The 27674-nt window shown below is 40.2% G+C and overlaps 1 protein-coding gene across 1 annotated transcript; it reads left to right on the top strand.

The window, feature by feature from the left end:
- Positions 1–326: 326 nt before the first annotated feature.
- Positions 327–27674, top strand: hs3st3b1a (heparan sulfate (glucosamine) 3-O-sulfotransferase 3B1a). Its single transcript, XM_041778507.1, has 2 exons — positions 327–1150; positions 25486–27674. The coding sequence occupies exons 1-2, from the start codon at positions 654–656 to the stop codon at positions 26102–26104; spliced, it is 1116 nt and encodes a 371-aa protein (XP_041634441.1). The 5' UTR covers positions 327–653; the 3' UTR covers positions 26105–27674.

Raw genomic sequence — 27674 nt, 5'->3', positions numbered from 1 at the left:
ATGACATTATACTGGTGCATTAAAATACACACAGTAAGAGAAATCAAGATAGTATGAATAAAGGAAGTTGCTAAAATACAAAGTTAATCTAAAAAGGAACTAATATGACATGATGCACTTATTACTCATAATGTAGGGGGGAGCCTGGATATAAAACTCTTTAAAATATTATGATTAGAGTGGTATTGTTTTAAAAGCATTTCTTCCTTTACTTTGAAGGGCTCTACCGGAAGCAGCCTCCGTCCTACCCTCTCGCTCTTGACGGCGTTGCCGGGTGTAGATAACTTGCTGGTGCAGCGGGAGCGCTCACACACTGAGAGCAAGTGATGGGAGACAAACTCCACTCCTGACGCGCGTGTCGCTCACCTGGCGACATTTTCATTGATTTTTTTTCTTCTTTTATTATTTTTCTTTGACATTTCTGGCGCTCCTTCTGAAAGAAAACCCTGCTATTTTCTTGCTTTGGGGTGATTTGGGAGTGCAGCAGGAGGTGAACGTCTTCTGCAGGCTGTATTTCTGAAAGTGTGGTTCAGCGTTGGCTGTGATTCTCAGTGTTTTGAGGAAGGATTTGAGGATTTGAGTCATGGCAGAGGAGTGAGGCGCCTTTGCCAAAATGCCTGTTAGCTGGAATATAACTTTTCCACGGCGGTCCTATGGAATATAGTCCGATATTACACAGTCTACATGTTGTGCCATCATCCCACGTGAAAAACAAACTCTTTGTGTTCTGCATAATGCTGACCCTTTGGGTGTACATGATTTATTGTTGTGTTGGCTACTGCTCCACGATGCCAAACGTGGCGTGGGGCTCAGTGAGCAGCAGACACGAAAACGACGCAGAAGTTGACAATCAGGAGTCCTCAGTCGGGGCGTCCAGGGACTTACTGAATAACGAGAACGATTTGGACAGCAGAGGAGAGGACTGGGATGAAATTAAAGGCGAGGCGAAGGCGTTGGATGATAATGCCATGTCAGGTTTCTTCAACGAGTCGGAAAGTAAGAAGTTGCCCCAGGCGATCATCATCGGGGTGAAGAAAGGAGGGACCCGGGCGCTGCTGGAGTTTCTGCGCCTGCATCCGGATATCAGAGCGGTGGGAGCGGAGCCGCACTTCTTCGACCGCAACTACGACAAGGGGCTGGAGTGGTACAGGTAAACACCTCACCTGGGACTGTGAAACAGGACCAACATGACCTGAGCTAGGCTGGGGAATATGATGAAATTGAAAATTATAGATAATAAATACAAATGAAATAGCCTTGTGTAAGACAATATCAATATTTTATTCCCACTGCCAGAGGACAGAACTGTGGAATTCTCTCAAATTCGAAATTGTAATTACTTATAATCTGAAAAAAGGCAGCCTTTAGCATGCAGATTCAAATAAATTATTCAGCTTAACATGGTATCAAAGCAGTTTAAACTGTTTGATACTACAATAACAGAAAACATATTTTACTCACATATCTATTTGATTTAATGCATTAGATTATGCCTATTAAAGATCTTTACTGCAACAATTAAAGCCAAGTATTTCTCTAATTTCTCACTGACATAAACCAGTGATCAAAGATCATCAGAAGTGTCTCTGTAGTTCATATTTTCAAGGCAGATTTGATCTTATTCTCATTATTAAAATTTTTGACACTTATTTAATTATGTATTTATTATTGTGGACATTAATGAACATGGACATGTAAATGTAACTGATTGCAGCAACAGATTTATTTCCATCCGTAGTTCCCCTGCACCTTGATGATATACATATACTAGTTTACATCAAGTATGTGCATAATGAAAAATAAATAAAATCAGACAACACACAAAAACCAAACAACATACCAGCATATACAATGCAGAAGGTGGCTATATGACTTTGTTCAAGACTGACCAGGGCTAAAGTGACCATTACAGTTAAAGTGCAGTACTAAAGTGCAAGTGCTGACATGTTGCACATGGTCATGAATATCCTTCAGGGATTGCACATTTCCGCTTGGTCTGTTTATTTAAAGTGCTGAAATGATTGCACATAGCCTTGTTGCACAGCATTTGCATATACAAGCATATTTGTGCGTGTAATATTCCACAGGAACAGCATACATGAGTGTATCTATCTGTGTAGTATTGCACGGATCATGCATACATGTAAGTATGTACACATAGAGATAACTAAATGGTTCGCTGAGCCATGCTTTCAGATGACTCTTGAAACTTGCAGAGCTGGAGCATTCCCTGACTGAGAGTGATAAACTGTGCCATAGTCTGCTCTCTTTGAATGATACTACATTTTGCCCAGAGGTGGAACATCTAAGGTGGTATCGCGCAGCCTCTTGAAACGAACTTGATGGCTGCATGTGGCCCTGGGGCCATAAGTTGCTCACGACTGATGTAAATGTCAATTGGAAAAACGATGGACGGCTAAATTCTCAGTAAAAACATTGTTTAAATACATATCATTAACAGTAACATGCTTATTAATCAATGGATAATCTATTTGAGAAGTGCAGTTTACATAATTTATTATTTTATTCTTTTAAATCATATGCATTTGTACTATTAGTCAAACATGAATACGTTTGACACCACAACAACAAAAATAGAAGTCCTAGACACCCAATATTGAGCAATATATTGTTTTAACTATCAAGAATTGCAGGCGGAGTCTTTCAGACTGTCAAAATGTGCAAATACTTTGAAATTATTTGGAAGAATGTAGCAGAGTTTCAAAGTTTCTAAATTTTTTGAGTCCACTGAACAGTTAAATTTTGATTTTTTATAATCATGTGACACCCATGGGTGTTAAGAGAATGTACAGGGTATTTTGACCACTTCGATATGCAGGGATGTTACCGGTATTTTTGTACAGTTGAGACTATGAGAAAGTTTTCTGCAATTTTTGATGGGAAATTGTCTAATATTGAGAGTCAAGGACTTCTGCTTTTGTAGTATCAAACCAGTAACAATATTGTTTGTTTTCCATTAAAACCCTATTAAAGTTGACGACTCTGTTACTATGACAACCATAAAACAGCAGGATATATACTGTGTTTTGCAATTCAGCTTTAAACTACCAAGATATGATTTAGGTTCTACATTACCCAGCCTGAAACTGAGCTCCTGTAAGTCCCTGGGAGTACAACACTTGGCTAACATAATGGGAAAAACAATAATGATATTGTCCCTTCTCTTAGAATCACACTTACCTTTGTATCCAATGATATTACCAAATAAAACCATTAATAATAGAGGTAATAAAAAGTTATTTCATTATATAACACCTGGTTGTGCCTGGCTAACCAAACAACTTTGTTTACATATCAGAGAAAGACTTTGCTCCTTTGCAGTTGACCCTCCTGTCACCATTTACCCACATTATATAACAGCTTCTGTGACACTTCTGTGTCTAGTATTTTTGTCCTTTTACATCAGAAATAAACTGTTTGTAACAGTTTCCTGGGAGGTGATCATGTGCTCAAGCTGGTAGGATAAGCTACAAAGTGGGAAAATAACAATGAGTGCATCATATGATGCTGGTATTAAAGTTGAAATGTCGATTAGACCTTTGAAGTGAAGTTTGAATTGTGCTGAGACTTTTTAATCTTTAATTCCATTTTTTCTAGAAAAGATAAACTAAGGATCAGACTAAATCTCTTTGTATTAGCTCTTTATTAAAGCAGAGACCAAATTTGTTCACTGCTTGATGTTGATTATTGATTTTTTTCATGTTTAATCTATGCTTATAAGGCCTGAGGCCGGAGCGACGACGGAACATGAGTGAATCATCTGTTATATCGACCCTTTACCAAAGAATTGGCGGTGTGCTGTTGATGTTCTGTATATTGCTATTGATTGAGTTGAGAGCATTATGTAGAATGCATGGTGTAGGAGTAATCAGACCGCTATGGTGTTTCTCCACCTAACAGTCTGATTTAGTTCAGTACAGCTTGGCACAATTTGGTACAGTAATCTCTGATTCTGCTTGTGATTCCACTGCCACTGTCTGCAAGGCCTTGCTTGGAGTGATGGGAATTCTGACTCTTTATTTAGAGATCTGTATGGTTTGACTTAGCTCAGTAATAACAGCCACTCTTTCAGCTCTGTTTGGTCCCATGTTGACTTTTTTTATTTATTAAACTACAAAAAATGGAGGAAAGGAAACCAGCTCTCAAATGGGAGGTGGCGTCTGTCATTCACATAAAAGAGCTCGATCTTAGGACAGCATTGTGCCAAGGTACTTCAGTTAAGATTATCTGAGTACAGTGTGCAATGATGGTAACTATTCATTCATAGGAAGAAGTTGCTGATTTCCATGTGTAATCCCACAGAAAACAGATGGAAGATGTGATCTGACAAGATGAAGTATAGGAAGTACATTGTACAACCAAATTAAAACAAGTATCAAATTCTACTCAGCACTGACTGTAAAAATTCTTCTAGAATATTAGATAAAGTCCTGAAGCACAACAGCTAGATAAGGCTTTAAGTAAATAGTTTATGATTAAAGTTACAGTATTAGATGTGCATGAGCTTCATCATAAAGTGATAAAGTTGTAGAGATGCAACAGGTAGGATTCAGAGGAGTGTGTGTTTATGTCATTTGATAATATTCCTTATAATACAGTACTGAAAACGACATCACTTAAACAATGAATTAGACACTCTGCATTAAAAGGTAAATTCCAACCATAATAACACTCTCCACTCTCCCTGAGGGCACAAACTCCAACAACCAATGGACACAATTTCCATCGGGATGCACACCTTGGCGTAACACCGGCTTGTTAACAGGGATCGCGAACGGTCGTTGTCAATGATAATGATTGGCTCATTGATAGTCCTTATTAAGGCTGAGCAATATATCGTATTTCAATTGCGATGGCATCCCAAGGACATGCGCTAGTCATGCTGCCACTTCTGTGCGAGGCCAGTCCAAGATGAGTCAAGACTAGGGATGCACCGAAAATTCGGCCACTGAAAATTTTCGTCCGAAAATGGCCCAAAAGTGCATTTTCGGTTTTCGGCCGAAAGACTTTTGTCACCGAATCAACAAGGCCGAAACACGACGTTGTGATGACGCAAGCAAAAAAAACGCGGCCAGCACGCGCTTGGTGCAGTGGTTCTCAAATAGGGGTACGTGTACATGAAGGCACTCCAGGGGATTCGTGAGATTTTAAAATACATGCCGGCTATTTAAGAAAAATAGCGCCTTTCTTTGCACGTCAGGAGCGACACGTTGTTGCGAGTATATTACGTACATTCTAAAATCACATTCGTGCTGCGAACGTCTGCAGTGTGTTTTCTCTGTCCTCTGATAAACAGTGATATTTATTGAAGCGGAAGATAAAAGGAGGTTTGTCCCTCTGTCCTTCACTCTGTGCGTAACCCAGCACTTTTACGCACAGCCAGGACGTCAGTGCCATTTTTTTCACGGTGCCATTCACTGTGCCAGCCAAGTTTGTAAGAGGAGGGACTGACTTTTCATTCATTCTATGTCAAATATGATCAATAAGAGTTATAATATTGCACAGCTGAGGCTCGCAGTGAGAGAAGTTAACTCTCTCCACAGACTGGCTCACCTGTTTGTGGTCAAGACTGTTCAGAGAGTCATTTAGCTGGTTGATCTGGAGCATTTTTAAGTCGTTTGTCTGAGGTCAGAGGAGAATGTGTTGGTAAATATTTCACTAAAGTCCCGTTAGTTTAGAAACAGCTCCAGCTGTGTGAGTTTCGCTCCAACGAGAGCACATGGTAGTGGTGGTGCCGATTTTTAAGGCAGACAGAGGAACAAAAACGTCCTCCTCTTCAACACCACCTGAAGTTTGATATCTCCTCATATTTGTCTGTATCAGTGCTTGTGTTTTTGCCTCTTTTTTTTTTTTTTTTAGCCTGGTAGTGAGGGAGACAGGCAACAGGCAGCCCAACATGTCCACATTAGCGCAAATTCGCTACTTAAATATCCGCAGCAATGTCACGCTGCGTAATGATGTTGCAGGTGAGGAAGCTTGCTTTGACTCGCTACAGGTTCTAAATGTAAATATTTTGTGTAAATAATTTGCATGAAAAAATTGCGTATAGAGTGTAAGGACCTTAAGTTTATAAACTGGCGTTAATATTTTGTAGGCTCTTAAATTTAATCACCCTGAAACTCCCTGATCTCCCCCATGGCAGGATGGTTTGACCCACACTGGCACATGCCTGTCAGTCACTGTATTCACAACCTCTCCATTCATAAAAAGGTTTATGATTTATTTTTTGTGAAGAAATGCTGATCTATAACTAAGTTCATGATTTCAGTTTGAGAAAAGAAAGTCTTTTTAATAATTTGTTTATTATTTACAGGTTTTTAGTTCTTTCTAACTCTATGTTTTTATTTCCAAATTGCTCCAGAGAGACCACTGCAGCCAAGGAGAGTTTTGCACACTTCTGGGTTTAAAGCCTTTCCAGTCTCTGTTTTCAACAGCAATATTAATTTGAATTCCCACATTTAGAGATGAGAAGATGTGCCATGACTTTAGTCATGCATTTTTAACATTTAAAATGTATGAAAAAAAAATCTAATATTTGTAATATTAAAGTTTTTTTCAGTTACAAAGTTTGATTAATCAGAAGGCTGTCACAGCACTCTTTAATGTCTTTCTTTTTGACCAAAAAGCTTTGTGCTGTTTAGGGGGTACCTGGCTGAAAAAATACTTCACAGGGGTACACGATTGATAAAAGGTTGAGAACCACTGATTTCATGTAGACATGATTGCGGTCAAGTTAAACATTTTATTTTGTATTTTATTGGATTTTATATTGTGTATTGTTGGAATGAAGTGCTTAATAAATATTTACATAATTTTGTAATTGGTTTATTCTTTGAAGCATTAATATTAATTTTTGCAATTGCAATTGATTTTAGGGAGGTTAGTACACAGTCATAGCCATAAATGCAATGGTACTAATAATTGGCATAATAATTTCTTTCGGTGTTTCGGTTTTCGGTTTTCAGCCTTGGTTTCCTCATTTTCGGTTTTCGGTTTCGGCCAAGAATTTTCATTTCAGTGCATCCCTAGTCAAGACTCATCCCATGTGCTAACAAACGATTAGCTCACGACACCAATGTGCTGATTGTTTATTTTATCTCATGGTCCTGATCATGACAACTAAACTTAACTCTGAATGTGGTTAGAAATGGTCGATGGCATTTAAGGAACACAGTAGCGAGGTTTTTGTAAAGTTGATGCCGAGATGAGCCGCTGCGTCCACCTGCTCTGTCTCTCCTTATCCTCCATCTGTGTCTGTGTGTCAGAGCCGCTGTCAGAGGCTGCACAGTGTGATATTCAATATCTGAAAATGACAGAAAGACCCAATAAGAAAAAATCAAAATGTTCTTATTGGAATTTAATAAATGTACATCAAAGGCACTTTGTTTCTCTGTTTTTTATCTTTACTTTTAATTTTAAAAAATCACAAAGAAAAACAATCACAATGTTTGTTTTTCTCCAACATCATTCAACCCTACTCCACATCCAGGTCCATACTGTATACCGATATTGATAATTTTTTAAGGCCATGATTGCATATTTTGAATCTATTTTATTTAGCTAAAATAACAAATTACTCATCTTCACAAATGCAATTATGAGTTTCTCATTAAAAACAAAAATCTTGCTTTCTTGAAGTGACATTTGAACACATCATGACAATATACTGACTAATCCTTCGCCTGTCATTTTTTACTGAATTGACCCTAACCCTTGAATATATTGTAGTATAACCATCAGTTTGCCTGTAAGTCTGCTAATGAACTTTTATCATGTTGATTTCGACACAAATTTCAATTTTGGATTAATATTTTTAACTGAAAAAACAACTTAAAAAAAAGCTTGGGAGCACTTTCAGTGTTGATCTGAGCAGATGAGGAGGAAAACAGTCCTGTAGCAGCTGAAGCCAGGTTTATGAGTGCATGCTACTCCCAGCACAGTCAGAGTCTTTATTCTTTAAGGCAACTTTTCAACATACTGCGTCTTTGTTTAATTTGATTCACAATGCTGATGTGCTTTGAGCTTATGTTCCCCCCTCCAATATGTTTTTGCAACAGTGATAGGACAAAATTGTTACATCACAGATCCCATGAGACTCAATGGCAGCACTGATGAACTAAACTATTATTGATTCCTGTTTTTTAATACAGTTTCTGTACCCTAGTTTCAATCCTTATCCCTATTTGTTTGCAAGCCACACATTGGTGTGGCTCAACTTTTGTCGTCTTGAGTTGAGCTGTGAATTCAATCTAGCCAGCCCCACAAGGAGCTAAATATGATATCATGCTCTTTTAAAGCACTGGTTCTCAACTGGTGGGTCAGGACCCAAAGTGGGTTTTGAAACTATTCTTTGTGTTCTCGAAGGTGTGCCTGAAAAAGACTGGCATACAGTCCATGATGTACAGAAGGTCCAAGTATACCAATAGATTTTATTTTACTCTGTTTGTTCTATGATAACAAGTCTAATTTGGTTGTTTTCTGAAGATCTAAACCCTTTTAACTCATTTTATGGGGATATAAACCTGGTTTTCTCATTTTGATGGGACAAAATATCTTGCCCTTGAGGTGGGTCCTGAGGCTAGACTAGTTGAGAACAACTGCTTTACTGGCATGTTATTATAAAAACAATGGATAGAAGCTGTTCACGGCATTTTTTTGTGTTTGCCCATTATTACTGCTGTCACACAGGAAGTGACTATTCTTTCAACCAATCAGCAAAATGCAGTGAGTCTAGCTCCATTATTGAAGTATTTGCCCAACTGTTGCCAGTGGAAACACGTATGATTACGAACTGAACTAGACGTGGCTTAAGCGTCAGTGCACAATACATTCACAGAACGATATTTCTATAAAGGCTTGTTGTTGGACTTTTTATGCGCAATCCTCAGTCATCATCATTTACAAAGCACGATCGATTTTCTTCCTGTTTGCCCGACCTTCACTCCCAGTTCGTGGAATTTCTCTCCATCTGTCCTTGGATGCAGACTCACTGTGTTTTTCCTCTCTCAAGGAGGGGGGGCAGCAGGTAGAAAAAGATCACTTGAATCTCGATGCAGTTCAAAGAAAACAGCCCTTTAGGTTTATGGTTTGGAGTCAGCAAGTTACATCATGCCGCCATCCTTGAGCAGCCAGGATCATGATCCAAGATTATGAGTTTCAGCGTATTGATTCAGTAGCAGCAATTTGTTTTGATCTTCAGTCCGAATAGACTTCAATGTCAAAGGCAGAGATCATAAATCTGAAGCTGCTTACACCTTTAACACTGCAACCTTATTAATACATTCCCTGCCATGGCAACTGTTGTCCTTGTACCGTACATTGCATCTCAGTATGCAAGCTCTTCACCATTAATTATGAGCTACAAAATTACACAAGTTGTTTGTCCTCTTGGAAACAAACAAACCCATGTATTTGGGGAAATTATTGGTCTTCATGTTCCCAAAACATCCCCGGAAATGCTTTGTCATTGAGTGCTTTCCATCAGAGCACCCTCATTGTTAATAAGAGATAATAAGAGATGCTGCTTTTTCAAGGGTCCATCTGACTGAGCCGAGGGATTAACAGGCAATGTCAAAGGATGGAGACACTGTTTCAAAGCTGGCTCTGCAGAGATACAATAGGGGAAGCCAAGCATTGTTCAAAGGACTTTTCGCTTAAGCTCCTTTAAGAATTTCCGGACAGGTTTGAGGCATTTTTGGATGTGAAGAGGGGCCCATGTCCAGAAAGAGACAGAGCAGTACAGCCTAGCTGATATCAAACAATGACTGATGATTCAAACTTAATAAAACAAGTTGCCCTGTTGTTTCTGCAATGCACAGGTGATGCATGAGTGGGCGATGCATGTTAGCATTAAGAAGACAGACTGTCATTAAAGATGTTTGCAATTAAATGTTACAGTGCTAGCAGCTGGATTTAATTGAGACCTTTCAGCTACTTGTTCAGAGCAGCGGTAAAGCCAAGTACACAAACATCTGATGTGGGAAACTATTTCATCTCGAGACATTTATAATGAAGGCATCTTTTCCCAGAGAGGTGATCTGGTTAATTAAAACATCCTGGCTTGAGTTGTCACAGTAAGAGCGCTGTGCCACTGGTTGACCTCTTGCAGCAGGGCAACATGACATCGAGTCGGCGCTTAATGATCATTTAGCCAAGCTTGGAAGACCTCACTGTGCTGTGTTGTATGTTTTTCATACACGTTATTTAATTGTTGCAGCAAGCTCTCAGTGCTCTGTGACTGTCAATAGAGAAGCAGGAACAACAGTGACAGAAAGTTTAATACGGCAAAGTCCACAATTGCTCACATCTGGCCACTTCAAGACCACAATCATACAGAAAACTCAAGATGAAACAAAAACAGTTTAAAATGCATAAAAGGGAAAGATTAATCACTATTAAAACTCAGGAAATCTTGAGATTAAATTTGAAGCCTTTAAGATCTGGATCATGACTTCTCATTAAGGAGGCTGTGGTGGGTCCTGAGCCTAAAGCATGTTGTATCAAAAAGCATAAAAATACAGGAAATTTTGACAACCTGGCATCAGATCCTAACTGCATATGAGTGTCAGACATCTCGTTGCATCACACAGCATTGCATTCTTGCTGTCTTCACCGCTTCTGTTAAAAGTTGTATTCTCTGCCCTGTGAATTTCAACTCCCCTTGTAAAAAAAAACATGGCAACAAGTGCTTTGATTTTGAATGCAGAGAAACTGATATGTACCCCATTTTATGAACAAACCTTTGAGACCTGTGAGCTGAATAGTATTGCTTTTGTGTGGGCTCAAGTCAGTGTAACATTTCTAACAGGTACATAGAAATTAAAGCACAGCTGTCTCAGCTTTGAAAAACAATCTGAAAAGCTCTTAAAAAGTGAAAGAAAATCACTGTTCCTACCAAAGCCTTCTCATCTACCTTTTCCTCCAGATGCCTTGTCATCTACCTGATCCTCTGGATGTCCTCTCATCCCCCTGTTTCTGCTGACGTCTTTTCATCTACCTACTTGTCCTGATTCCTTCTCATCTACCTGCCCCTCTTGATGCCTTGTCATCTGCCTGTCCCTCCTGATGATTTGTCAACAGCCTGGTTTTGCTCAAGTCTTCTTATCAACCTGCTTGTCCTGTTTCTTTCTCATCTACCTGCCCCTTGTGATGCCTTGTCATCTTAATATTTCTCCTGATGCCTTGTCATCATCTCCCTGGTTCTGCTAAAGTCTTCTTATCTACCTGCTTGTTCTGATACCTCCTCATCTACCTTCTTGTCCTGATTCCTTCTCATCTACTTGCCCCTCCTGATGCCTTGTCATCTACCTCTTTCTCCTCACTTTTTTTTCCAGATGCCTCGTCATCTCACCTTTTTTTTCCAAATTGGACAGGCTGATTAGAAATAACAGTTGCTGCATTGTGCTGCATTGTTGACATGCTGTCAGGCTACAGTAGGAATCCAGCTGATTTTGTCGCTGATGCCTGTTTGGGTTTTTTCCAGTTTGGGCATGTGTTATAAGGGATTGTTTGGATTTGTATGAAATCCAAAACTAGAACAATGCATTACTTGATGGGACTCAAGAATGGAACATTTTTCAAAGTCAACAACTTGCTTTCTATAATGTTCGAACCTAGTCTGATGTCCTGTGTGAAATCTTTAACAGCACAAAGTCAGACTGAGTTGTGTGTTAAATTTGTTTCCTTGTATGTCCCGCTTCATTGCCCCCAGACTATAATGGTTTGTGGGAGCTCGGGGAGAGGAGCGGTCCACTGGGTGGGCTTATCTGCTCCTGTGGTGGTATTGAGTTGTGCCCACAGCATTTATCTGCTGTGATTGGTGTGTCCATCCTGCTGGAGGTCTGCTGAGTCCATCCTGCTGGAGCCCCACATTGAGAAGAGGCCCCCCAGCACAGCAGGACCCCGACCACAATGCAACACATTTAGGGCAGGGGAAGAGAAGGAGGCGGATGATTGTGTATGCTCAGACACAGGCCCCTCCTTTTTAAAATAACATCTAAACTTCCTCCTGTAAGTCTTCTTGTGGCAGGTTAAGTCTTCATCTAGAGCTCAAATCAAGCTCCTCTGTGCTCTACACACTAGATGTGAATTAATTGCTGTTTTCCTCTTGAGGTTCCACATATTGAACAATAAGTGGCTGTCTTATAACTCACTGAGGGTGTCAGAGAAGACGGTCTAATCCTCCTCAGAGCCCCAGGGAGGCTTACTGCAGGCCAGTGGCAGATAGAGGGCAGTAAATTTAAAGTGAGTCTTTAGAAAGCGCAACAGAATTATAGAGCTCAATGAAAGAGGATGCTGGAGAACCCCTGAGGTCTGCATTAACCCTGACAATAAAGGAGAAGACAATTAGTGTGAAACATGTTTTCTCTGCCTTCACTTTGTATGCAAATGTGCTCAGAAGGGTGAAAGTGCCCTTTGACGAAGCCCGGCAGGGGGTTCATCAGAAAGAGCATTCATTGGAACTGGCCCAAAAGACTCAAAACACTGCTCTTAAGCTTTTTAGTCTGAAAGTTGACTTTCAGAGATCTCTGTGTGGAAAGTTGTGTTTCCCAAGAGTAGGTTCAGTCGAGTCCACCGGTGGCATTTTGCTTACTTGACGCTTTTGAGCTCTTTGCAAGGACGCGAGGGGATTGGGGAAAGTGAGAAAGCTCTTGATATAGGTATCCCCCAGCTTAAACTGATGTGTCAGCATTCTGACAGGAAAAGGAGGGAAAACTGCATTCATAATGAGATGCTTCAAAGACAAAAAACATCACACATGCTAGCTGTTGCTCCAAACATTCCTTAAATGCTTCTAGAAACCATAATACCTTGACTTAAAGACTTCAAATGCTGCAAAAAATCAATTTCATATCAAATTTCTTCCTCCTGATTGACCAAAATGATGCAAGCTTTCCTAGAATCAGCCCACCTGATTGTAAATACTGCTAATGTGCACACCCCCTCCTTTTTTCTTCAGATTGGAGATTTAATTTGCTGCAACAATCCCCTGGGATTTAGCTTGAGGCAATTTGTCAAACCACAGCACTTATTACAGCACTTTAAAACAAGTTCACTCTATTATATCCCCTGGAGTTGTTGACTTCCTCATCTCTGTCTTTTGTTGTATCTTTAGAGAGAGAATGCTGTTTCCTGCTTCTGTCTTTCTCTCCTCAGCAGAGACTCCCTGACAGCAAGTCAGAGCAGCTATAGAAAGCACCAATCTGGCCCAGCCATCTTTGTTTTCTCTTCTTTGAAGTCTTGTTTGCTTTTGCAGATTCTCTCAGACCAGCATGCATCTGCGGGGAATTATCTAATTGTAGCTGCCACCACATACATCGAGTGACAAAAAAAGGATGGGTTTTCTTATCACTGAACCAAACATTGCCAAAAGTTGCACTTGTTTCCCTTTTTCATTGAAGTAGGAGTATGGTATCTATGTTTATCCACCTTGTCAAAACCTGGAGGCCATACTAACTGCAAATCAATTTCTCTGACAATCAGATTACAGTCTCACTGTTAGGCCTAGTGTACTAATCTGATGACTGCACTCCAATGCATGTGTCCATATTATACTTTAACAATGCATTTTCAGTGCTGACCTGTAACTCACTCACTCTTCTATTACGCAACCAACAGCCCATAAATCATTTCTATGTCTCATTTAGCATGGCCTGGTATCTCTACATATGCAGTAAAGCCATCGGCAATACAAGTGACTGTGGGCAAATAAGCAACAAGGTAAGAGGCTGGGGGTGCCTCTTTACAGCTTTTCTCCCTCATATTTTCATATTTTTTGGGAGCTTTTTTCCTTTATTTGGATGGGACAGTGTAATGCTGGTAATGTTAGAACATGACATGCAGGAAAGGAGCAACTGACTTGAACCTGCACTGCCTGCTGGGAAAACCAGCTTTAGTACAAAGGGCAGGGCCTAACTGCTAAGCCATCTGGTCTCCATAAACATTCTTTTTAAGGACACATTAATAAACTTTTTGGCAAATCAACCTTGTGGGGACTGGTTAGATTTAATGACTACTCAGTTCAAGATGACAGTTTAAGGGAGTTGTCATGTTCTGTTATCAGATAGATGAAAAGTACCAAATGATGAGCTGTATGCAAGCCAAAGGCCAGCTGTTGATGATGAGATGAGCCACATCGTTCAGATCTCTAAAAGGAGCTGCAATTCCCATCACTCAGAAAGGCTGGGCTGACATATATAAAACCATGCTTTTTGTTTACAAGTGGAAGACACTGGGTCGATTTTAATCATTTGAAGGCCCAAGGCAAAGACAAATACAAGGCTCTTTCTTATTTTGCTAAAAGTAATCAAAGCAAGTGAACAAAATATTTTGAAGTCTGTCTTTTCTGGTAACAAAGCAGGGAACTAAAGGACATACCCAAATCTGAAATATAATACTGAAATACCTCTTAAAATAGCATCATAACTGAAATAATAACATCAAGATAGCTCATCATGTCTCCAGCTCAGGTGCAACTGCTCACTATTGGTGCAATATCTGTTCTTCTGCTGCATTTATACATTTTTATTTTTTTAATGCCATTTTACAGCACAGTAATCCACCAATTTATTGTTTCTATGTGCTTTCAGCAATCTTCCTAACTTTAATTTGCTAGATATTAAGACATCCTTGGGCTTCTTGAGGTGCTTGGAGTTGCTGTTGGAGCCCAGGGCCCTCCAAATTGACTTTTTTTGGATAATCAAATCTATTTTGATGCTCTCTTACATCTGTTTGGGTTAAGGGGGAGAGCCCAAAGTATATGTATTTGCAAAAGTATGTTATGTGGCGAGGCTGCACGGCAGTACAGGGGTTAGTGGTGTTGCCTCACAGCAAGAAGGTTGCTGGTTCGCTTCCGGCCAGGGCCTTTCTGTGTGGAGTTTGCATGTTCTCCCGATGCATGTGTGGCTTCCTCCCACCACTAAAGACATGCGCGATTGATCACTCTAAATTGGCCATAGGTGTGAGCTCTACATGTCAGCCCTGCAATTGACTGGTGACCAGTCCAGGGTGTACCCCACCTCTCGTCCAGTGACAGCTGGGATAGGCTCCAGTGGCCCCTAACAGGAAAGAAAATGGATGGATGGATGTCATGTGGCTTGCTCTTTATGTTACAATCCATGAGTTTTATCCTGCTGCTGCTAACATTTAGGTGGTGTGTTAGGGTGCGTGGGTGCAACTTTTTGCACACCGATCAACTCTTACCTCTTGAAGAGTAGCACAGGGCGTCATTTTTTGTGCCCAGACCACAAACACATGCCTAATTCTGCAAGGACTGGAAAGCTGTTTTAATGTTTACACACAGTCACTTCATGAAGCACCAACAAATTAAAGCAGCTTTTTAAGGTGTATTGCTCATAAATCTCACAGCTAAATGAGCAAACAGCCAATTGTAGATTAAATTGTGGAACCTGAAATGACCAATCAGATCACATGGAGGGCCCAAACCACCACAGGCCACCCTATCAGAAACACTCCTGCAACTGATGCTCTAATTCCACATATCCTGTCTGTCTCCTGTCTCCTTTCTAGTCAATCTTCACAGTTCCACAGCATGCACTCTTGTCTGTCTTCAGCACCGCAGAGGCACCGGCTACCCCTAGAAATTTTTGATCCACATGCAGCAGACTGAGCCAAACAGGACGAGGAACGTGCAAAATGCAACAAAATGCACTGACTCTTGACTTTATATCTCATCATTTTATCAACATTACATCTCATCCTGTGTCTTTAGTCAAAGTACCTCATTAAGAGGGTCACAGAGGTGGTACTATGGATGAATTTAAGTTAACTTTTGAGGTGGAAAACTGAGATTTCTAATTGAAACCACACATCCTATGTAGAAAACATAAACCTTTTAACTTACTAACGTACTCAATCATTGTACAACTTCACAAATGCAAAGCAGTCTATTGTGGTTATACTAATTATTTACATATAAACTCATAGTTCTCCCATGATCTTGTGATCAGTCGCTTCCAGCTGCTCAGGGCTGTGCTCCTCTGCAGAAAAGCATACATTGGGTGCACACTGTAGTTAAAAGCAAACCACTGTATACCTGGAAAGTGGCGTGAGTGGAGTATGTGGAATTTGGGGGTAATGCTGAGTCATATGACATCAAATTACCTGCAAATTGCTTCATGCATTTTCTTAGGGAATCTAGTTCTGTGATGGACTTTGCAAAATCTGTGGACTTACTCTTTAAGTTTGATACAGCTATTTGTTCGCAGATGGAATAAGGGGATTTCCTTGTAAGCTCCTGGACCTGGTAAATATTCTGGCTTGGCTAAAAAGCTATTTTCTGTACTTTTTTAAAAATCACATCTTAAGTCACACCTGTCGATTATATCCCTGGAGCCGTAATCCAAAATAAGAGTCAGAAAAAAAAACATGATCGTACACTACAGTGAGATTCATCTGATTTTGTAGGCTTTAAATGTTTGTATTCAGTATTTTCCTCACTAATCCTGAAGACCATTATATCACTCAGTATAATCAAATCCAGTTAGTCTTTCAATTTACATTTTTCAAGCATCACCTCCCTGATAAAAAGTGCTCACTGCTTCTTTAAACAACCCGTCTGTCAGAGTGGTTGTGTGTTAATGCAAGGCTGACAGTTGTGTGAGGGAATCCAGGATGGCTCACCCACTGTTCCCCCTCCTCATCCTCCTTCCTCTCTCTTCCAACTGGGCCTGTCTCCATCAGACAGCCAGGTGGCCTTGAGTTCTGCATACTGACGGTAATGACAGAGGATAGGGGGACCAGGCATTCTCTACACTATCATTGCTGCTCAGGAATGTAGCCGAGATACTGAATCCTGCTCAGAGTCATAATGGATGACGATGACTTTCACACGTGTGACAAGATGAGGACCGATGACCAAAAGAGTGCCCTAGCTGAAGATGCTTTGCCTTTTTGATTTCTGTCTGGAACTCATCTCCCTGTCTGATTATTACAAGTGGTTGCATACCACCACCTCTCATCCCATCTTTATGAGCAGAAACATTCCCACAGTAGCTCACCCCTCTAAGAGCTGCAGTGCAAGATAAGAGGCCAGCATGACATGCGATAATGCTGCACTTTTTTCTGCAACCATCTTTTGTCACTGTGGTTGAGAAGCTGAAATATAGATGCAAATTAGAGTCACTCAAGCAGACTGGATACCAAAAATGTAGTCTTTTTTCAGCATGCTTGTCCCCATCTTTCATGAACTTGCCACTTTGAAGAGTCATTCAGCAGCCGAGCGAGAAGCCACACGCAGCCGTGTTGTAAATTCCTACCTTTGAACCTGCTACCTGATAACACTGAATGTAAACAAGGCACCAGATTTCAAACACCGTCTCGCCACCAGCCTCTTTAATGGACACACCTGACTGCCCAACAGACGAAACACAGGGAGAATTACACAACACACCGCTCTTGGATTAGCATCTCTCTGCAGGAAGGGTGCACGGGGTGATGTATCTCGTGCTAATACTGCATAAAAACTGCAAACACAGCTCTGCACGAGTTGACTTAAAACTTAGGCTTCTCTGTCAGAGCCGTCAACCCGTGCAGTCCCAAACCTCCAGCAGTGCACCTGATTCCATCTAATCCTCTCTTTACTCCCTCCACTCCTGCCTCTCTTGCTTTATCTCATTCACAAACCTCTCCTGTGCTCTCCTGTGAGTTTTAAAGGGCAGGTTAGAGGACGGGGGGTGTTTGTGGTTTATTTTTAGGTCACCAATTAAGTAAAAAACTCTTTCTCTGCTCGCTTTACGCAGCTGAAAATGCATTACCAGCCCATTTCGATGTTACACCTTTAGAGTAAAGGCGTGTTTTTAACTCATGGAGTGAAAATGAAACATGCAATATTCATGAAGGGGCAAAAGTCAGCAAGCTGTGGCTCATTTATACGCCAATGACTACTTTCTATTGTCTTGAAGCTCAATGATGATGCCATCACATGGCTGATTGATAGATGGGGATGCAGTGAAACCTATTGGTTCCAGGCAACATTGTTTATTAAGCAGAACAAATTGTGAAAGCTTGCTACATCTGCCCCCCTAAGGCAAGTCTCCCGCTCCTCACTCAAGCAGAGATGTTCTCCCCCTGCTCTGTCTTTGCTAAGATGAATAATGCATGTTCTTCTCACACAGATTGTTTTGCTCAGGGACTAAGTGGAAAGTTTGATTGGTAGTAAGTTTTTGTGTCCCTTGAGGCCCCTAGGAGAGGCCTACAGCATTGCGCTTGTGTAGCCAAGAGATGCGGCAGATAATTGCAAGACTTCTAATAGAGTTGTTTGTGTCTCTCGCACCTTTACCTTCTGAGGTTTTTCCACCAGGTGCAAAGACCTAAAGCCTTCGTAGATAGGCAAATAGGAACAAGTGACATAAGGTGATAAGACTGCATAAGAAAAGAAGCCCTTGTGTGTTTGTGTGGCACTAATGAGGTATGGGTGAGGCCTACATTTCCCATAATCAAGGAATCCCTTTTCCCAATGCACTGCGCAGCAAAATCTAGCTGACCATTTTTCTGCTCATTTCCACCACATAAATTTGCAAGATGAAAGCTGCTGGGTTTTGGAGCGAGGTAGTGTGGCTCTTTGTACATGCACCAACAGATGGTCGGAAATTATTGTAATCACTTTAATGACGTGGCTCCTCTGCTTTCCCTTCGTTCCATTTAGATCAACTGCTCTTAATAAAAACACAAAAATATTACCAAACACTGCAATAATTGCAGATTCACATATTGAAGGGATCGATGCACATCACTCCTTCAATGTATTTCCTTCCTTACACGCAGCAGAAAGAGATGTATCTGCAAACTGTTCCTGCATTCTTTAAATGTGTTGAACCAGTATGAGATCCTCTGTGAGGGACTGTACAAACCACAATGTAAGTTTGATGTAGTTAATAAATAAATCTGTTGAGTGCAAAAGCAGAATCTCCTCTCCTTTCTGCCAAGTGGGGCGAGAAAACGTGGATTGATGTGGTGTTCCCAAGGAAATATTGAGCTTCTCTCCACTAGACCTTCATAAGAGAAACTGGATGTGCACACTGTATAACAACCACATGCACATATATTATTCAAAGTGTGGAGGAAGTAATAGCTTAGAGAGGGTTTAAAATTTTTATCCAACCAGGGTTTCGATGTAAATAGCTGAACAGGCAAACATCCTGAATGCAGATACAATACCACTGTACATGCTGCAAATGTGAGGTCTAAGGGTGGCATGTTGGTGATACAGAAAGAAAACACTGATTGAGCTTATATAATGATCTGTATAGCGTCATTATTTTGTACTGATTTCAAGCAAAGCCAGTGCAGCTCAAACTTGAAGCATTTATACATCTTAAGCGTAGAAACGTCCTCTGAGTCAAGAGCTTTGTGCATGCTTTTGGACATAGGCCCTTAGTAGTCAGTCTGTAGTAATGTTGAACTGGGGTACATAGACAGATTTCCATCATAGATGGGGAACAGCTCTTAAAAAAAATGTAATTTGATGCCATCGGACCTTGTAAGAACATCATCTTGAAAGCAGATGCACATGGGGCCTTGTGATGCAATTATTATTATATTAAACACTCAAACACTGTTGAAATGTCCCATAAATAGTTTTGTGTATGCGCTTCTGAAAATTTCAAGAAAATTCAAGCAGTCTGCTCCTGTAATCTTCCTGATTACATGTTCACACATGCATCTCACAGCAGGAGATTATTCCTGTTCGAGGGGAGGGAAGTCCTCAGGAGTCGGTGTCTGGGGTCAGTGGATGTAAAAGAAAAAGAAAAACTGCACTAAGCAACAGACTCTGCCATATGACAATTTTTACCATTATATCAATGCTTCCTGTAGTTCAACATCAGTGCCAACTAAAGAGGAGAGAAGAATGAAAGGGTGACCCAAAACCCCCCTGACATCAAAGGCCTTGTTGCACAAATTGGTGCACAGTTAAAAATTTACAACCTTATGTTGTGCTAATCATGTGTGCACACTAACTCCTAACTTTTTCCAAAAAGATGGGATTTTTCTTTTTTTTTTGTTTGTTTGTTTGTTTGTTTTGCATTCATCATGGTCATGCAAAAAAATTGTACCCCCCCATCTCTCTCTCTGTCTCCTTCACTTTAAACATCACAATTTGCCCATGTGGATATTAACTATGGAATGTTATAGATCAGTGGTACTCAACCTTATTCTATCCAACAGCCACATTGTCATAAAAATACTTTTGCAAGAGCCACAATCCAAAACTGGAGATGTAAGGCAGATCCATACATGATTTGGTCCATAGTTGAAATAAAATGAACAAATTAATTGGGGAATTATTGTGCAGTTAAATGGGATGCCATAATCTACATGGAAAAAAAAAATAAAAAATATATATATACATATATATATATGTATACATATACACATATATGTAAGTTCCACCTGACCTAAAGACTTAGAATGTGCCAAGATTGAGCTATGAGATGTTTTTCAAAGAGCTGATGAATTAAGGTTGCTATTTGGGTATTTATATATCACATTTGGGCATTTATAGTAGTTATGTGGAGATGTTTTCTATTTTTTCCACTCAGTATTAATGCTTTCATCTACAGGGGGAGGGGCCTCTTATTGGTCTTTGCCCTGGGCCTCCAAATAACTAAAACCGGATCTGCCACAGACCTGCAGCTCTCCCAGGAACATTGCTTCACCCTGCCTCATTTTGTAGCTTTGTTCCTGCTCTTTTGACAGTATTTATTATCAGTAGTACATTTAATCATCATAAATCCAAGTATGGGAGAGCATTGGTAGTAAGTGACTGAAGAAAATTGTTAAAGTGAGGGCATAAGAGGCCTCAATGTGAACACAAGATAGCACACCACGATGAATGAGCTCACTGAAGAGACACACCAGCAGCAGACTTCCTCTGCTCTCTTTCATTTACGTGTGTTCCTCCAACTGATTTTTGCAAAAATGAAAGTTTTCATTTAAATTTGGCAGTTAAAGCCTGCATTTTTTTTGTGGTAAATAGATTTTTTATGTGACTTTCAGTGACTCTTTAATGATGACAGTGTTGATCTTTCTAAAGTTTTTAAGGAGGATTATTTTTCTTTCCAAGTAAACCTTAAAAGAGACCCAACTAGTCCCTAAAGAGCCACATGTGGGCTGAGAGCCAAGGGGTTAAGTATCACTATCATAGATCAAGGTCAAAATTTGTGCCCACAGCCACATAACTGAGACTGAACTGAAAAGTTGCATGTTCTCATTTCAACTTGGCACAGCACTGACGCACAAGCTTGTGGAAATTACTAAACATATAAGGATCTTTGTCAGGATTAATGGACCCAGTACCTTCTTTTTCTTTTTCAAGGAGAGAAAGAGCCACAGAATCATCATCCTTTTGTTTCTCAGCAATTTGAGACTTTTTTGCCTCATACCACCAATTTTCACAATGAATAGAAAAATGAGTGTGATGCTTTCTAATCATATTACAAATTTGACAAAATGGATTGAAAAGACTTAAGTTCACATTAACTGCACTGGTCAAATGCAAACAGTCTACAGTTGTGCTTCAGTCCCAAGATACAAATGTCACCATCCCCTCCCACTCATGGTAAATCTTCCTGAATATTCCTAATGCACACTAATATTAGCCCAATATGACTTCATGCTGAATTTTCACTGGGGGGATTGCAGGAAAAAAATGTAAAAATGTGCAAATTCTGTTGATTTAGTTTTCAGGATGTTTTTTCATATGTGAAAACTTACCTTAGAATATTGAACTAATTCCAATGACTTACAAATACGCTTTAGTGTTAACCTTGTCATAAACCCCAAAGAGGAATTTAACAAGAATTTATTTCCTTAGTTGCACCCTTTGTGTACATGTTTTTGTAAGCTGTCTGTGTAAAAACAGCACAATAATGGCAACCACAGTTACAAACAGATAATGGAAATCAGTCTTTAGGGAGCTGATCAAACGTGCATTGAGATAGTTTTGACTATGACAGGACTGAAAGGTGTCCTTGAGGAAAACAAAAACTTACTTTCCCATGTCTTTTCCACGTCTTTCAGCTGTTTTAGTTAAATGTTGTATTGTATCCCTGTCTAAATGATGACTTTATCTTCATTTGGATGAGAAATAAATGCAGACGAAAACATAAACTTCTAAAAGACAATGTTCAGTTGCAGTCAAGTGCACAGTAGTTGTGGTATTGCATGCATCGCTTGAATGTCTTCTTGGATTAACTACTTAACATTGACTATGATCATCGTGGCCACATATCTCTTTCCGTTTCTCTCCAGAGACAAGCCAGCCTCCCAGTCAGCCAACAAGGCAGTCAACCAGCCTTTAATGCTCCAGCGTGTTTGGCTTAGTCCTAATCCCCCTTGGCTCACTTTAGCCATTATCCAGGCAGGGCTGCAGTTAACAGGCTATATTATGATCAACCAGCCATCCAGGGTCAAGAAGAATATGCAGTTATGGGAATTGACAGCTCCAAAAGCTTTGAATTTTCTCTCAGGGAATGCAATGCCTCACCAGATCTTCACATTTTCCATGAAATTGCTGACAAACATGAGAAGAAAGGTGAAGTCATCTGTCTTGGCCTGACATTAAGAAGCACAATACCACCTTTTTGCAGTTCAAGCAGCCTTTGTGTGATGTAATGAAGGTGTGGAATATTTAAATGGGAGGATTGTGGGGTTTGAAAGAGGATTGAGGTTTTAAGGTAGATTAAATGCAGCAGCAGGAGATGAAGGTCTTCCTTTGGGGGTTTTGCATTCATGACATGTCATGAAATGTGTTTTATGTAGGTGTGCAATCACAGATTTTTAAACAGACTGTGCTACATAAAAACGCCTGTCACTTTGGGCACACTCACAGGAGCTTTTCGATCAAAAGTACCAGAACTTCTCTCCAAGGAACTGAAATGGTTCTTGTGCCCTATTGTCTGTGTTTCCACCAGGGCCTTAAGTCCTGGGAGGATTATATAGATCAGACATCTCGACAAAGCCAGGTTTAGGAGGACAAAGTAAATCAGTATGATTATGTGATATCAGATCATTTACTAATAAAGACTTAGATGCCAACGATCCAATATTTAACAGACCAAAAGTAATAGTCAGATTCATGATTTAATTCTATATTTGTACTGGATCTTTTGTAGTGGGTCTAAGTCTTGGGTGATAGACAGCATCTGTAGTATATAATATGATTTTTAATCTCGGAAGTCTTCTTTTTTATGCAAGCATTTTTAAACTTTGTGTTGCCTGCTCTGGCTCAACGATACTCTGAGTGATGCAATACCCTCACTACAGTACCTAGGAAACAGGACTTTAGAAAGTACTGAGTGCAAAGCAGTGACTTGTTTAGGAGAAGAAAAATTACATGAGAACTAAACTCAAACCTTGGTCCAGGCCTTTCCACTGACACTTGAAGCAGTCAGTCTGCATGAAAAAGTATGTGTTGGTGGAGCTGGACTACAGTTCCATAACAATGTAGGGTTCATAGAACATAGCAAGACTGAACTAAAAAGACAGGGTTCTGGCCCTTCCGCTGGAACTTTTAAGCATCCAACACTTAATATCCTGGGATGCACGATATTGATTTTTTTTTTTTTTTTTTTTCGAAAATCTGATATGCCATTGAGAGACTGAGTTAGTCTGGTAGTTATTTTACATTTAGGCCTCCTTAAAGGGTTCAGGGCCTCCTTGATTGTAAGGCACCCCAGGCAACAAACTATACCAGCAGTTAAATGTGTATGTTTTGTTGATATTTAGGGCCAGAATTAACCTTGCAAAGCTGATGGATTTGTCTGTCCGTTTCTGTCATCAGTGCTCATATGTAGCCATAGCGGCAGTTTTTTTTTTTTTTTTTTTTAAATCAAAATTGGACAACAATTCTAAATAAAATAAAGACCAAAGAGCCACTCTGAAAGCTTTTGAGAAATGACAGCTTAGATGTAGCTGTAGAAAAGCACCAGTTTAATCAGTTTAATTCATTAATAAGGCATGGTCAAAGAGCCACCGTATCTTCTCTTGGAAGAGAAGATGTTTTTGCACGTCTTTAGACCGGACAGGTTTCGGCATGAGTTAGCCACCGACAAGCTCTGGTTTTCATTAACTATGGCATGGCTCAGGTTAGTACAGGAGCTGTGAATGAATGCATGCTTTCTCATTTTGTCTTGTCCCTCTGATTGGCTCACAATGAATGTGATGGACAGAATGTTCGCCCAGTCAACTTCTGAAATATTTTTGAAAAGTCCTGCTCCTCCAAAACCTTTGTATCCATGCAACAGATATATGAAATATGCTGCTGATGTGTACGGCTGATACTGTAACTAGTTATTTGATTAGCATCTGGCCACAGACCTCAATGGTGGGGTGTTTTGGGCTCATCTGTTGCAGAGCTATACAGAGAGGTGAACTAGACTGTTGGGCTTGAGGCGATGTACTAACCCCTGTTGAGTTTTTCTCCTTATTTTGTGGTGTTATTTTTAATGTTATCCCTGCCCCCCTTGACCTAAATTTTTGGGTTTGGGGGCCTAACCCTAACCCTCTTTGGGTATTCCTTAGTTTGTGGTGTGTTAAACATATCCCCCTCAGAAAAGTTTCAGTTGTTATTTATGAAATTCTGCTGTTGTAAAAATACCCTCTACCTTTGACAGTGAGCAGGAAAATAAACGTCATTCAGTGCGTCATTCTGGTTCTAACATTCTGGTAATGTACTTCACCTACCGCCCATAGTTGAGTTCCCCCCCATTGTAGAGGTCTGCAACAGATGAGCCCAAAAAGCCCCACCACAGAGGTCTGCAGCTAGATCCTCTTGGAGTTATTTAGTAGCAGTAATGTTCAATTGGCCTGCCCATAGAGAAATAAATAATTAAATATATAAACACTCATACACTTTAAGAACTGAAGTGGTTAACAGGCAACAATGAATGAAGTTAAAACCTTTTAAGGCTCTTGTAAGTAATTGGGAATATTTAGGTTTTGTGATAAAATTTGGCTTGTATTACTTCAATTTAGGAAGGACGATGTTATACGAACCTCAGTGGGACCCCTCCTTCTACTAGGCCCTAGGATCAAGCGGCCCTGTGCACTGGACTTGGCTTACTGTGCAGGCATTAGGTCGCTGCCATCTGACTTTAATGTAATGTTTTACTTCACTATCAATCATGATTACTTTGTGCAGAGTGGCTGGTGCTTCTTGAAAGCCTTGCTGGTTCTTGCTGCCATAATGCACAGACTTCCCAAAAGGTTCCTAGTTCCTGGAGAAAGTTCCTGCCAAAGCACCCATTTCCTTTGTTTTCTTCTGATTGTCTCCTTGATAATAACTGCCCACCTGCTACTTGGCAGCACTTAAAACCAGGGATGTAGCCGCTGTATTAGTCACATCCTTATGAATGAGAAAAGTCTGAATACATTATTAAATTGTCCTGTTTTGTTTTACTTGTCCTTGCAATGCAAATGCTAATCAGCCTTTTTGTGTCTTTTAAGGGAACTGATGCCAAAGTCCTCAGATGGCCAGTTGACCATGGAGAAGACCCCAAGCTACTATGTCACCAAGGAGGTCCCAGCTCGAATCTACACCATGTCTAAAGACACAAAGCTGATTGTAGTTGTCCGGGATCCCGTCACCCGGGCCATCTCAGACTACACCCAGACTCGCTCTAAGAAGCCAGACATCCCTTCATTCGAGAGCCTGACCTTCAAGAACATGTCATCGGGTTTGATTGACACCACGTGGAGCGCCGTTCAAATCGGCATGTACGCCAAGCACCTTGAGCGCTGGCTCCAGTACTTCCCCATGGAGCAGCTGCTGTTTGTAAGCGGGGAGCGCCTGATTAGTGACCCCGCAGGTGAGATGGCTCGTGTCCAGGACTTTCTTGGGCTCAGGAGGGTGGTCACAGAGAAGCATTTCCACTTTAATCCGGCAAAAGGCTTCCCATGCCTTAAGAGACCTGAGGGGAACAGCAAGCCGCACTGCCTGGGCAAGACCAAAGGCAGGACCCATCCTAATATTGACCCAGAGGTGGTGCAGAAGCTAAGGGACTTTTACAAACCCTTTAATAGCAAGTTTTACCACATGACAGGTCATGACTTTGGCTGGGATTGAGAGAAAACCAATGATGACGGACTGATATGGTCCCTTGTCTGTGTTTTTTATAATTCTACCACTCTGGAGATATTGTTATACAGTGTATGTACAGTATTTGGTGGATGTGTAAAAATTCAGAAGTCTATTTTATGATAATTTATTGTTATGATATTAACTCACTAAGCTGCCTAACTAGATTACTTATGATCCACTCTTTGTTCCTGTTTGATTTCTCATCAGGTATTTGAACATTTTTCTAAAAGCACAATGTTTTTACGGGTACTTCGAGCAGGGTCAGTTTGCCCCATTTTTCCCAGCAGGAGAATTTTTACGGCTTCATTTGGATAACCACCTCCTCTTTTTTTGCTCCTCCAAAACCTCTTCTGCTTCACCTTAAAAACGGAATGAGACCCAACTTTACAAACAACTGGTAATATCCCCTTAACATTTGCTTGACCCTTAAAGGTCTGTGGACCCACTTAGCAAGGTCGATACAGGCCTCAGCTGATCCAGTGCCACTTGCCAGGTGGATCAATACAGTAATAGCTCCTCATCATGTCAATTAGACCTGAGTGATGGCACTGCCTGGATCTCTTGAGCATTGCAATAAAACATGGATCCATTAATGGCAGTTACTTTATGACTGACCCTTGAGCCAACTTCAGGTTAATATAATAATACAAATTTCCACTGCAATATTTTGACTTAACCACTATTTATACCGTTTCTATAAAGGAATGCTGTTTAGGATCAAATAGAGTCATGTCACGATACTGTAGGGAGTTTTTTATCTGAGATTTAAAAAAAAAAGAAACCTGCTGTTTTAGCTTCATAGCACATAATCATTCACAGCTCTTTCCAAAAAGGACTCAAATGGCTTAATCGCATTCATAGATATGCACTGGCTCCCATTTATCATCTAGTTTTGCTTTACAACACGTCATGAAACTTTAATTTTAACTTGGATACAATACAAGTAAAATCAAACATGTTTAGAACCATAGCAACAAAAATTAAAGTCCTTGGCACCCAGAATTGGGAACTTTTTTTACTTTCAGTTAGTAAAAGATGCAGACACATTACTGTACACTATTTAATTAGCAAAATCCATTGCCAACCTTTTAGTACCAATATTTTGCCAATGCATTTCTGCAAATTAAAGTGTGCTGGAGAATGCCTGCTTTTTTGATGTTTTCATTCCTCTCCAAAGCATCTTTGTCATGAAAAAGATGTAATTCCAGATGCTATGAACCCTTAAAATAATAAAGACTGTAATGTTTTCATACCAGTCATATCAAACATTTCCAGCGATTGCTGAAGAGAATACAAATAAACACACCAAGGGCCAAAAATTCCTCATTAAATTCCATGTTTGGCTGAGTTTTATTCAGCCCTAACAAACACACATTGTCAACATTTTAACAGACGTCATTCTAATGATGTGCTGCAACCCCGCTGTTGTAGAGGCACTATTTTGCTGTATGCATCGCTTTACAAATATGAAAATGAAGCAGGTTTGACTGAGAAGTTGAATTAAATGCAGTCATGTTGTTTTTATGAAGAAATAAATAAATATGTTTTACCAAAA

The sequence above is a fragment of the Cheilinus undulatus genome, linkage group 21 (assembly GCF_018320785.1).
Source record: "Cheilinus undulatus linkage group 21, ASM1832078v1, whole genome shotgun sequence".
Classification (NCBI taxonomy): domain Eukaryota; kingdom Metazoa; phylum Chordata; class Actinopteri; order Labriformes; family Labridae; genus Cheilinus; species Cheilinus undulatus.
Note: the sequence above shows the minus strand (reverse complement) of the source record. Positions and strands in the feature narration are given on the sequence as shown.

Coding starts and splice junctions, on each gene's coding strand:
- hs3st3b1a (XM_041778507.1), top strand. CDS start 654: ATGGAATATAGTCCGATATTACACAGTCTACATGTTGTGCCATCATCC. Junction 1,151..25,485: donor AAGGGGCTGGAGTGGTACAG/GTAAACACCTCA, acceptor GTGTCTTTTAAG/GGAACTGATGCCAAAGTCCT.